At 35.8% G+C, this 14,241-nt stretch overlaps 1 protein-coding gene across 1 annotated transcript in view; it reads right to left on the bottom strand.

Moving 5' to 3' along the window:
- CEP128 (centrosomal protein 128) overlaps nt 1-14,241 on the bottom strand; it is a 336,595-nt gene that overhangs the window by 284,549 nt on the left and 37,805 nt on the right. The window contains exon 8 of the mRNA XM_054567190.1: nt 12,374-12,446. Within this exon, the coding sequence (XP_054423165.1) occupies nt 12,374-12,446 (73 nt within the window). The remainder of the gene's footprint in view (nt 1-12,373; nt 12,447-14,241) is intronic.

The following is a 14,241-nucleotide window of genomic DNA, read 5'->3' as shown; positions in this document are numbered from 1 at the left end:
TAGAGCCCTTTTTCATGCCACAATTATAAAACAGATCACAAAAAATAAAAATGACTGAAAGTTATAAAAGAAAACAATCATTAATCTCAAAATAATCCAAACATGGATCCCACTAAAGGACTTACATTTTTCAAAAGTATAAAATATTAATTCAAAAGATCAGTTAAAAAGTAATAACCTAGAAAAGAGTGCCCTCTTGTGAAACAGAAAGAAAATAGCAATTTTGCAAGCTACTGCATTTATTACTCTGATAAACTGTTCTAGCTATTTAGTTCTTTATCATTTTAATTATCTATAAGCATGACCTGCCTACGAAGTTTTTGATGTTTATGTCCAGCAAATCATTGAAATAGGACAACCTAGCTGTCAATATTAGTTTGTCAATCTTGTGATCTGCTAAAAATAAACCAGCTATAAAAGATCAAAAACTAAAGACAAACTAAAAAATATTTAATTGGTACTCTCTAAAATAAACATGACAGAATGTTTCTCTCTAATGCAAGATTTTCCTTGCTCAAAGTATGAAAATAACAAAAACCTTTCAAACATTATCATTACATGCCCCCTAAATAAAAATTGGCACTACTTGCCGACGTGTGTATTTGGTGCAGGTGAACAGAACATGTTTGCATTTGTTTAAGAGAAACAATAAATACAGCCCTGCTATAAGAAATCTTTGGCCGCCAATTCTATATAGCCAAGAAAGGTTCTGGTCACCAGGGATCTTACTGGGGCCAAAAAAATGTTCTAAACTAGATTATAGTGATGGCTGCACTACTCAGTACATTTACTAAAAATCATTGAACTGTATACTTAAAGCAAATGAATTTTATGGCAAATTTTACCGCTGATGTGTTTTTAAAAACACATTGGTAAACATAAGTTTAGTCAATAAAGGGTGAACAAAAATATTCTCTCCAAAAAAATCAGGAGTTACTTTTTATTATGATAGATAAGTCTGGTGTTTCCAACTTCTAGTGCCTAAAAACAAGGTATTTACCATAACAGTCAAAGTTTTTTACTAAAAACCCAAAATATTCCTCACCACCAAGCTTCTAATTTATCCTAAAAATCAACCCTAATATCCTAACAAAAAATTCTCTACTGCATCTGAAATAAATGCTATACCTGCTGTAAGAGAAATAATACTAAATACTGGAAAAAAGTCATTGAATTTTTACAAAATGGGAATATCTTTATTGTTCAATGTGAATATAAAAAGTAATTAATAACAACACACCAAAAAATAAATAATACAGAACCACCTCAAAATCATTAGTATGGCTACTATCAAAGAAAAGTGGAGAAACTGGAACTGGTAAACTGTTGGTAGGAATGTAAAATGGTATAGACTCTCTGGAAAACAATGTGGTGGTTCCTTTAAAAAATTAAAAGTAGAATTACCGTATGACCCAACAATCCCGTATCTAGGTATATATCCAAAAGAATTGAAAGTAGGTCTCAGATATTTGCACCCCCATGTTCAAAGCAACATTATTCACAATAGCCAAAAGATGGAAGCAGCCCTGGTGTCCACTGACAAATAAATATGGCTCATACACACAACGGAATATTACTGAACTTTAAAGAGACAGAAAATCCTTACACATGCTATAACATGGAGGAACCATAGAGAGATTTTGTAACTGGCTAAGTAAAATAAGCCAGTTACAAAAGAAAAATGCTGCATCATTCCTCTTATATGAGGTATCTAGAATAGTCAAATACAAATATAGAGACAGAAAATAGAATGGTGGTTGCCAGAGGCAACATGCCTAGGAAAGTTTTGATGTTTTGAATGGGGCCTTATTACTTGATGCGTATCAGTTCAGTTTTGTAAGATGAAATTCTGGATTTGGTTGTACAACACAGTGAATATACATAACACTACTGAACTGAACACTTAAAATGGCTAAGATGGTAAATTTTATATTATATATATTACCATGATATAAAATAAACAATAAAGAATGATAAATAGTAAGAAATAATCTGCTAATACCATCCATCAAGGAAAAACCACTATCATTTTGTTGTATACTTCCAGAATTTTTCTAAGCATATGTGCATGACTAGTCAAACACATATCTATTTCATTTCCTGTTTTGAACAAAAGTTGGTATTTCACATAATATTTTATAAATTTTTTTGCTGTTCACATACCATGGACAATTTTCCATGACAAGTAAATCTACATTGTCATTCTTAACAAGTGCATAGTTCTCCATAATTAGGATAATTCCCTATTGATAATGTGATAACAATTATTTATTTTTACTAGTACATGCTGTGACAAACACTCCTATATAAGATTATTTTTATAAACTAAAGATGGAATCTTTAAGTGAAATCGTCAGGTCAAAAGCCATGAATCACTGATGGAATTATTAATCCAGGATCACAAAACTAATTAGTCATAAAAATAAGCCCATACTGGTCTCAGTTTCCAGTAGTGTCTTGTAGCCCCTAGTCCACTTTCATGCATTCCTTCAGTAAGCACGCAGGAACACTAATTTGTTCCAGCTAGTATGGTAGGTAGGGGGGTTCAGGATTTAGCAATACACAAGCTGCATCTTTTGAGGACCAACATTGAATAAGCAGTTAGGATTTCTCTAATTAAATTCAGTGAGTTGGATCCTGTCTATATTTCAGAAAGGAGGCTATGCTTATTAGCATCTTATTAAAATTAAAGTGGTTTAAGACACTGAATACTGAAACCAAAATCTAAAATTACCTAGACATTATCTACTTCCCCACTGTAGCCAGTACATGTGATGATGTGAAGTTGCTGTATTTGGAAGATTCTCTCCCAGTTTTGAAATGCTTGTGTGAGGCAGCTTCTGACAAGGTTTCAGTGGACCGTGCTTCCTGGTATTCATGCAGTTGTGTACTCTCTTCCTCTTGAGTGTGGATTGGCCCTAGTGACTTCCATCTTATGAACAACACAGAACAAATGAGGAGATGTCACTTCCATAATTAGGTTACAAAAATGGTGACTTCCGTCTTACTAACCTTGCTGGTCCTCTCTGGCCTTGCTTGGCTTGTTCTGACGAAACAAGCTGCCATGTTGTGAGATGCTCTGTATAAAGGCCACGTGTCAAGGAAATAAAAGAGCCCTCTGACCAACGGGTCATGACAAACTGATACTTTAGTCCAATAATAGCTAAGGAACTAAGCGTGCTAGGAAGGCGATCCATTCCAGGCAAGATGTGAGATGACCGCAGCCATGACAGACCCAGAGCCCAAGGAGCCAACTAAGCCATGTCTGGACTCCTAAACCACAGAAATGGTCAGACGATAAATGTTTTAGGACAGTACGTTCGGAGGAATTTGGTATCCAGCCATAAATAACTAATGCAATTTTTAAGTCTGTTTTCAAATAAATCCTCACCCAGGAAATAAGCTAGACAGCCTGATGAGGGAACACACGTGCGCACACATTCTCCACTCCACCCTCAAAATTTCTATCCATTCCATAGAACTTTGTTCTCCACATCAAAATACTTATTTTCATTGGTATTTGGCCTCTCTGTAATGCAATGATAGATGACCACCTCCTTACTCCCTGCTGTGCCACATACAGGCCTTTTGATTATCCTTCTAAATCAAGCATGCACTATTTGAGCTGTTCAACTAATTTAATCTCCAAAAAATCAATATAATCATCCATAAGAGGGGGAAAATAACATGCCCAGATTGTCATATAGAGTAGTGTGGATCAAAAAATATAGAAATAGCCCATATTGCTCTAGCTAAGTAGGTTGAGTTGTCCTGCACACTGAAAGGTCACCAGTTCGATTCCTGGTCAGGGCACATGCCTCAGTTGCAGGCCAGGTCCCCAGTTGGGGGAATACTAGATATAACTGATTGATGTTTCTCTCACACATCAATGTTTCTCTTCCTCCTTTCTCCCTCCTTTCTCTTTTCTCTAAAAAAAAAAAAATTTTTTTAAGTCTAGAAGTAGCGAGACAAAAAAATATAGATAACATGGTAGGGACTAATAGTTGTCTCCAATTATCTACTTCCCTGCTTCCATGTCTTTCATAATAAAGAAATTTGGTGGCTGCCAAATATAAACAATACATTTTCTGGCCCCCTCAGCTACTAGCTGGCCATCTGACTTAAATTCTGGCAAACACGACACATACATAATTGTCAAATGACAACTTGAAGAAACTATCCGTAAAGATAGCACATAGGTGCCTTTGGCTCTCATACTCATCTCTTCCTCCATCTCGCCTGATACACAGGTGCTGCCATCCCTCATAGACCATGAATCTGAGGCCATAGCAGCAGAAAAACAGGAAGCGCATGATGACAGAAAGAGCCAGGATACCTTATACATTGTAATTCAGTATGATGGAAGCCTGCACTAAAGACAAGTACTTAAGACTTTTTCACAGAGAGAAATAACTTTTGTCTTTTTTAGGCCACTATTAATTGGAGGTTTTCAGTTATTACTACTGGAACTTATCCTTTTTATTGTTTAACTTTATTTTTATTGTTGTCACTATTACAGAGTCCCCATTTTCCCCCTTTGCCCACCTCCACCCCGTGCCCACCCTCTTTTCCCCTGGACATCACCACACTGTTGTCTTTGTCTATAAAGGTCTTGCATAAATGTTCTTTGGCTAATCCCTTCATCTTCTCTCATCCAATGCTCCCTTCCCCTGTGACAGCTGGCAGTCTGTTCCATGTGTCCATGACTCTGTTTCTATTTTGTTTGTCAGTTTATTTTGTTCATTAGATTCCACATATAAGTGAGATCGTATGGTATTTGTCTTTCTCTGACTGGCTTATTTTATTTAGCATAATAATCTCCAGGTCCATCCGTGCTGTCTCGACTGAAAGAGAGAATCACTTAGTGAACCGCGAGATGCTAAGCAAGTACAACTACTGTCTTACACATCCATTACACCATGGCAGAATCATCATATCCTTGCTCTATTTTATTCAAGTCTGAAGAAAAGTCTAAGTAATAAAATGAATAGACATTATAGTCAGTATTCATAAAAGTAAAGCAATATACACACATACTACTCTCATGACTGAAAATGAATAAACACAAAATATTTCCTGATTTCCAAGAGCAGTAAAATTATAATCCTCTAAATCCATGAAAGCATCTTTATAGACCCAATCATCTAGACATATCAATATGCTCAAAGTATTTCCCCTTTTCTACTGCTAAGACCCTGAGTCACACAACTCCACTTAAGTCAACAACAAGCAGACTTAAAGTATACACTTGGATACTCCTAATTTCCTGTCTGTTCTTTCTCACCTACTTCTATGATACATTTCTGTATTAGTTAGGGTACCATCTAGGCTTTTTCAAAGAGATTAAATATAGAACGACTGAAGTAAAAGTTTGTTTCTGTCCCACATTATAGTCCAGAAGAAAGCAGAGCCACTGGCAGGCCACTCTGCTCCAAGTCATTCAGAGACTAAGGTTCCTTCCATCTGTTGCTCCCCTGCTCCCTAGGTTGCAAGCCTCACCTGCATGGTTTAAGCTGGGTCAGAACACATCCTCATTTCAACTCACACAAAGAGAGAGTGAGAAATTTCCAGGTAGGTAGCTTTGTTTTCAAGAAGACAAGTCAGAGCGGCATGCGTGACTTTTACTCACGCGCACTCACGTGGTCTCACCTTAGCTGTACTCAGAAACCAGGAAATGTCATCTCTACTTGAGTAACCCTGTGTCCAAAAAAAATGCTGGGAGCAGAAGTAGGGAGAGGAGTATGGGGATCTGATACCAAAGAGAATAAAGAACCATTATACGAGGGGGCCAGCTGGAATTAGTAGGATTTCAACATATATCATAATTTTACAGTTGGTCACCTTTCACCCTTTTCAGAAAAGAGTAAGATAAACATCAACTCTCAGATAAAACTGCTAAAAAGGACATTTAATATTTTACTTATAAAATTGAACAATATATAACAAATTACAATCCATGTAGATTTGATCTTATAAATCCACTTCTAGAAATTTACTCTACCAATTTACATTCTCATGTGAAAATACGGCACATCTACAAGACGGTTCACTGCAGTGCTGTATATAAAAGCAGAAGACTGAGACAACCTACATGTCTATTAATATGAGCCTGAGTAAGTAAATCATAAAACATTCATTCAGTGGAATGCTTTAAATACTAAAAGAAAGAAATTATAATGCTCATTAGATGCTACCAGGGAACAGTCTCAAATCTCAAAAATATATTAAGTAAGAAAGGCAAAATACAGAACAGTGTGTTCAGTATGCTACCTGCTACCAATTACATAACAAAAAGGAGAGCAGGGGAGACAGGTGTCTATCAAGGTGATGACATTTCACTGGAGTCCTGAATGACAACAGGGAGCCAGCCATGCAAAAATTAAGGGGTGGGGGAGGGGCGCCCAGGGCAAGGAGCCAGTGCAAAGACCCTAGTGCAGAAGTGAGTTTGGCAAATTCAAGGCACAGAGAGAAAGACACAATATAGGCACTATAATCTATGGTAAGGAATTTGGAACAGAAGCAGCTCAGGGAGGATTTTATAAAGCAGGGGAATAATTCACTGTAATGACGATTTTTGAAAATCACTTGGCTACTATCAGGAACACATATGTGGCACATGTAGGAGACAGAAGACCAACTTCGATGGAGGCCACTGCAGTGAACTCAATAAAGTGATGGTGCTCGAAGAGAAGTATTAGACAGAAGAAGATGGAATTGAGCAAAGATTTCAGAAATAAAAAGGGCAAGATTTTTCTCATGGACTGCAAGTGTGGTATGAAGAAAAAGATGTAGGGTGGCTCTTGGGTGCCCACTGGATGGAGTGTGATGCCATTTTCTGCAACTGAGAGGACCAAAGGGCACATAAACACAGCTCTGAACAGCAGGGCGTGGGCTCTGCACTGAACAACACAGCATGTATTTATCACTACAGAACAATAATTCCCAATAATAATAACAACTATTATAAAGACTGCATTCATTAATGCCTCTTTTTAATTTTTTATTTCTGAGACATAAGGGAAAAATTCTAACCAGATAATACAAAAAAATGCATTTTTATCAGAGACCTATATTAACCAACTAAATTTACTACTAAGATATCAAAAAGTCTAAAGTCTCTATATTAAGTTATTAAAAAAAACAGTACAGTAAGAATAAAAATTAGGATTACTTTTAAAGCTAACCTTTAGTGAGTGAAGGTGAAACAAAAGCAAAGGCCTTCCGTTTATGGGCTTGTATTCTGACTTTTCAATATGTTGACTACTCAGATCTTTAATAATATATGCTGTTGTAAAATGCATTGCAACAAACATTTGTTGCAATCTATGCAATAGCCATGTTATCCTGAATGCAGGGTTCAGATTTCTTTCTTCAATTCATGGCCAACTCTTCCAGAAACAGCTGGATCCATGTTTACATTTTTAATTAAAATAATGACCCTTCTATAGAAAACTAAAATAAAATTGACTTTTCCCTCCATGAATAATCAAAAGATAATGCACTCATATTCTACTGGGCAAATTCTAGACAACTAATTTCCCCTGTGGTAAAACATCCATGTGATATTGATTATTACCACAATTAAGTGTTAACAGAAAATATTTTCCATAATACCATGCTATAAATAATTATTCCCTTCCAACAGGCAACTTGCAAAACAAATAAAAATCTATGATTCACAAAGGATTAACAAATCAGATCTTGGCATGTATGATAGAAACAAGTACTTTTTGCCTCTCAAAGAAAAATGTGTTCTATAAACTTTCAAGATATATTTTAGTTACTAAGAAAATGCATGATAAACAACTGTAGCCTCAGAATAATGCACAATGAATGAGATTAACAGTGGTTACCAACGGAATATGAAATTGGTAGGAGATAGGGGCAGTCATTTTTCTTTGTACAATATTTAAAAGTTTTCCACTGTGAACGTGCATCATTTTGGAAACTTTATTCTAAATTTAAATCTGGAGGGGGAAACAGCTGCAGTCTCTGCGAAGTTTAATGCTTAAATAACAAAACAATATCTTTTCTGACAGTATGCTATCATGAATTCACAAATACAACACAACACATCAAATAGTTATAAAACATAAATGTTGACTTCAGTTGGAATAAGTGAGTCACAAAAATCTATATTTAAGCCTTGTACAAATTGAAGTAAACATCATGTGGCCTGCAGAAGGCCTTCTAAAATTCAACAATATTATTTTTAAGTTTTTGCATTAGAAATCTGTTTCTTAATCAGGACTACATATACCCCCATGTGGTTTGAGATGCCCTCTGTACAGTTATGAACAATCTTACTTTGAAAGCAAATTTACATAAAGCACCAAACAAGTTGTAGCAACACAACTTAATGTGAAGAACTGGCAGATGAGCAGTTCAACTGAGTGAACAATTAGGTGTGTACAATTTTCCAGGTTTAGACAACATTAAAAAAAAAGTGTCCTGATGAGCTGAGCACACTGGACAGCAGAGTAAACTAGCAAGGTGTATCCATCAATTACAGCAATGAGCAGTGAACTAGTGAGGTGTGACATCCAGTTGTGCAAGCATAGCTTTATCTGATGTGGAGTAACTCTGATCAATAGTAACGATGACATGAAAGAACTCAGGCTTTCTTTAAATTTATCTATTAATTTTCAGCTCAGTGGTTACACTTTAGAACCACATTTTAATACTCTAGAGTGATTGTGTAGATAGTACTTGCTAGCTAGGTGAAATTTAACAAAAGTAATGTGCACTAGGCAAATTAGCATTTTCAAATTCTACCTCAAACTATCCCAAATATCTAACGATGTCAAAAAGACAGCATGACAGACAGTTGAGCTAGATATGCCCATAGCTTCTCAAATCTACAAAGATCTCGGCAGAACACTGAGAATATTCAAGTCTGGATCAAAGTTCTTGTTACAAGCATGCTCACGTGTTGTTTACCTATACAACAATTAAAAGAAGCCTTGTACAACAGCTGAGAACCTCTAAAATTGTATGCATTAGAAATAGCAAACATAATAATGAAATATGATATATACAAAAAGATTGAAGGAGTTTCACTTCCAAAAATGACAGGCTAAATAATTTAGACCAACCCTTCCAATGAAAATAACTTAAAAAGCTAGAAATAATATTTTAAATAACAGTCTGGAAAACTAAAAAGAAATAAAGACATATGAGACCAAATGCAGGAGAAGAAAGGAATTCAGAGAGGCTGGTCCATATTTTAGGCCACTTTCTCCCTGAAATATCAGCCCATTTAAGAAATGTCAGCTGAGGCACTGAGAAGATAAACAGTTTCTAACAGATATGTGGAGTCTAAGGGGGAAAAAACCGAAGTTGAGAGCCTTTCCAAGGAAGGGGCCCCCTGGCTGAACTTTCCCCAGCCCAGCCCCTACCTAGCCTTTGGGTTGGAATCCTAAAGGTCGATACACTAACAGTAATGGTGAACCAGAAACAGTTAACACTCGGCTCTGAAGTTTAATGTTGAAATATCTTAGTAACAGCCCTGACTGGTGTTGCTCAGTTGGTTGAGTGTTGGTCATCAAAGCAGAAGGTTGCCAGTTTAATTTCCAGTACGGGGACATGCCTGGGTTGCAGGTCTGGTCCAGGTCGGAGCACATTCAAGAAGCAGCCAATCAACGTTTCTCTCTCACATCAATGTTTCTCGCCCCGTCTTTCTCCCTCCCTTCCCCTCTCTCTAAAAGTAAATAAATAAAATCTTTAAGGAAATATCCCAACAACAAATAATAAAGTAATCTATGATAGGTATGGCTCCTAATCTGTAACAAAAGCAAATATGCCCTTTCATACATAATAATTATCAAATTATCTAAGCAACTTTTCTTCGCAGAGAATTAAATATATTTTCTGTCATCAACAGATGATCCCATTAAGAGAGTTTAAAAATGAGAAGATACAGCTTTAGAATGGGAGATAGTATCTGCAATACATATAACTGACAAAGTGCTCATATACGAGATATCTAAAGACCTCCCACAAATCAATAGCAAAAAAACAAGCAACCCAGTAAAAGACTGGGCAAAAGAGCAAACTGACACTTCAAAAAAGAAAATAGCTAAGAGCCAACAAACATAAAATAAGATGCTCATCATCCTCATTAGTAATCATGAAAATACAAACTAAAACCATGATTAGAGACCATAAACACCAAACATAATGGCTATTACTGAAAGATCAAATAGTGTCAGTGTTGGAAAGGATGAAGAGCAACATAAATTCCCATACACTAAGAGTAAGAGTGTAAATTAGCACAGCCACTTTGAAAACCTGTTTATCAAAACCTACTAAATGGGAAGGAACCTAGCAATTGCACTCCATGTTATGTAGCAACAGAGATGCATGCAAAGATGCACTAAAATAATAAGATCAGTCACCATAGCATTATTCACAACAGCCCAAAATTTGAAATAATTCAAATATCCATCATATAATTTTTAAATATATTCCTGTATATTATACACTGGAATACTAAAGAGCAATAAAAATGAATGGCAAGTACATGACACAATATCCAGAAATATCACAATCATAACGTTTAGCAAAAGAAGTCACACACACATAAAAACACACACACACACAAAACCCATGCCCTGAATGACTGCATTTATATAAAGTCTAAAACAGGCACAAGTAATCTAAAAGGTTCAAAGTCAAAATAATTGTCATCTTTAAAAAGGAAGGAGTTACTGATGGGGAGGGGAAATAAGGGGGCTTCCTGTGCGCTAGTAACGTTCTAGTTCCAGATGTGAGTGGTAGTTACATAGGCATGTTCACCTTGCAATATTTAATCAAGCTGTACACTGACATATGTACTTTTATTCACGTGCATTATATCTCCAAATTTTAAAAATTTTAAAGAAAGAAAAAGGCAAAGAAAAAGCTTCAGCAGTTTCCACTGTCAAATAACAGATTCCACTCTAGAGTTTATGAGAAGAGCCAGAAGACCATTTACTAAGGTATGGAGGACCTTAGAGCTACATTCTTAAAAGAGTGCAATCAGCTCCTGTTGAGATAATATGGAAAACAGAGAATGGCATAAATTTCTTTCTGTGTGAACCACTGCAATAAAGAACGCTACCAATCTATTAATCTCCAAAACAAAGACCTTCATTTGAAGTATATGCTATTTTAGATATTTTAGACAGGTACAGTGTAAATTAAAGGTGACCTTGGTGTGCTTGGGAAACTCTAGGACTTTATGTAAAAAATAAATAGATAGATAGATAGATAGATAGATAGATAAATATCCCATGTGCTGATCACACATTAGATGCCACACTATCGTGTACTAACTGAAAACATCTGTCTACTTCAACAGAAGACAGGCATTGTATCTTCACCTCTTTGGGGGACTTCATAAAAAAAATCAGCACTAAAAACTCATGAGGAAAGTGCTTTTATGTGGTCAGGTGCTTATCCTTATTTTTGAAATGATAGTAACTGAGACGATCTCTGATAATACAGCATAACCACCTCTTGGCAGATGCAGCCAACAAACTCAAACTCAAAAAAAAAAAAAAAAAGAACTTAATGTATCTATGTAAGGAACTGTAAACACAATTAACAACTAGAGAAAAATTGTCTGCTTTGACTGGGAAACTTCCAGTTTGAATAAAATATGTTAACAAAAAAAATTCTGCTAACTTTCCTTGTCTTGAAAAAACAAAAGGTATTGTGGAAAATGAATGAATACACATTGTTCCTAAAGTTGACAGAGTAGCATTAGTATAGTAGCAATTTCTATTATTTTTCTCTTAAAAAAAAAAACACACAGATGATGCAAAGAAATAGACACTGTATATTCTTTATTATTTAACCTTAATTTCACCAAGAATAGTGACTTGGAAAAAGGAGTCTACTGCATAATCAGTGTGAGCAATCTGAGCTTGAGATAATAAAACTCAAGAATGAGGGGTATTTTCAATCAGCACTATCTAAAACAAAGACAGACAGCAAGGAAGTCTTTGTAGCAATTGTGTACACATTATGCAAAATGGCCTGAAACACTTAATAGGAGTGCTACAGAGATGTTACCAAAAAATTCCATATTTTTCAAAAATCATTTAACAAAAGCTGTAAAAGAATCACTAAGTCAACATAATTTAAAATATTCATAATACAATTCAAAAACTAAAACAAATGATAATTTTATCTCTAATATGCTACTAGTGTAAATATTTAAAACGTATAATTCATGAACATTTTGTAAGAACTGTAAAACATATTTTTAGACAAAATGACATGTACCACCCAAAGAGCTTTTACTAAACTTCACTGTGAGTACAATGAGCCCAACCACCCTCTCTACAATCTATATACAAAAAACTTTTTATAAACAAAGAGTTCTCACCATTTCTTGTTTTTGGGTTTCACTAAGTTTCTCAGTCAATCTTTCCAAAGTCCTTTTTGTTTCAGCATCTGACCTATGCAACAAAGAGAAATATTTCAAGTTGGCTATTTGAGAAAATGTATACAATTAATAAAATTTACAACATAATAATGTTATTACATAATATCCTACTGCAGTGGTTCTCAACTGTCAGCAAACATGAAATATCTGGAGAGCTTGGTAAAAACACAGAGGGATGGACCCAACCCCCAAAATTTCAGAATGAGTAATTCTCGTATTGGGTCCAAGAATGTGCATTTCTAGGTGAACTTCTTAGGTGCTGCTAATGCTGCTAGTCTGGAGACTACACTCAGAAACACTTCTATACTGGAACATCACCTTCAATAAACAAAGAGACTACAATATCTTCCATTTTAAATTAAGAAGAAAGGAAGAGAGAGAAGGAGGGAAAACAAAACTCTTAATCTCATATCCTCTCCAGCAATTCTCCAGCAATTCATAATCAAGTTACATCAGAATACACTGTTACAAACTCGGCTCTCACTAACTTATCTCCCATTACCCTGTGCCCATCAATTTAACAACATACAGGATCAATACTAAAATAGTACAGAAAGACAAAGAAAAGCAAAGGACTTCCTTACTTCTAGTCCACATCCCATGGGCAACCACATCCGACCATTTCTGTTCTCAATTCTTTTGTTGGTTATTTCCATCATATTCAATTCTAGACATTTTCATTTGACCCCCTGTTTTGAAAATACAGGATCTGGCAGAAGTTAAGTCCTGCTTGAGTGTGATGAGTGGGGTACATGAATGCCTCGCACAAGATGGGCAGCAATTTGAACATTTCACGTGGTGTCACATAGTGTGCTTGAGTATGATATTGTTATGTCACAGAATTACATGCGTATGATTTTGTAATAAAAGATATTGTAATAAAAAAGGGGCATCATTTGTGCCGGACCCTGTATTGAGCTCACTCGCACTCCTCTCCAATTTTGGATGAATGTATTGCTATTTTTAGTTCTTCTATTGTTATCTGTGTGACTTGCACAACATACTTGTTACACCTCGTACAAATTTTTCCATCATAGAGAATTAATGCTTTTTGCTCATATTCTGTCATGCTCACATTTTAGTCAGCTCTTACTTGTATCATTAGTTTTCTTGGGTGTTAGTTTTTTTTCTAAAGTTTCTCATCTTTTGGCCTTATTTGGGTCTTATTTATCATATCATTGATACTTTTCTGCCACTCGTTACTGAATCATTTATTAAGAATCAGCTCCATTTGACTACATTTTTTCTCAAGGATATTTACTTCTTACTCTAATTCAGTGAACAGTTCCTGGGCATGCAATGTGACTATCATTCTAGGGATTATTTTCACTGAACTTCTGGGTTAGTTCTACTAATTTTTATAACCTATATCTTCCTCTGTCTTGGTCACCACCTATTTTACTTGTGTGCCCTTAGATAATTTCCTCAGAAAGAAGTTACTTCACATAGGGGAATTCATTCAGATGCAATATGGCTCCAGCAACAAAGGCATCTGGGAAATGTTAGACTCAACTCTCTGTAGCCTCAGGCTTGGCTGACTACGCAGAAAACCAGAATGCCAGGCAAAGACAAATGTCCTGCCCCCAGGAAGGAGGTTAATGGATGCAAGGAGCACCATAACTGCCTGATGTTGTCTGTTACCTTAGGAATACGTTGTTCTTTCTGGTGGACTACATGATTACCCGCTACATGGTTTCATTGCTAACCCCCTATGATAAAGAATCCTGTCCTGGGAAGTGTGTAGATTCTTCCCAATATGCCACCACTGGGAGCAGCTGTCTTGCCCGTGTATATAAGTTTCTCCTATC

Source organism: Pteronotus mesoamericanus, unplaced genomic scaffold, assembly GCF_021234165.1.
Source record: "Pteronotus mesoamericanus isolate MK-2021 breed Mesoamerican mustached bat unplaced genomic scaffold, CSHL_Meso_final contig_182, whole genome shotgun sequence".
NCBI lineage: Eukaryota > Metazoa > Chordata > Mammalia > Chiroptera > Mormoopidae > Pteronotus > Pteronotus mesoamericanus.
The sequence above is the reverse complement of the archived record's forward strand: the minus strand, read 5'-3'. Positions and strand labels throughout refer to the sequence as shown.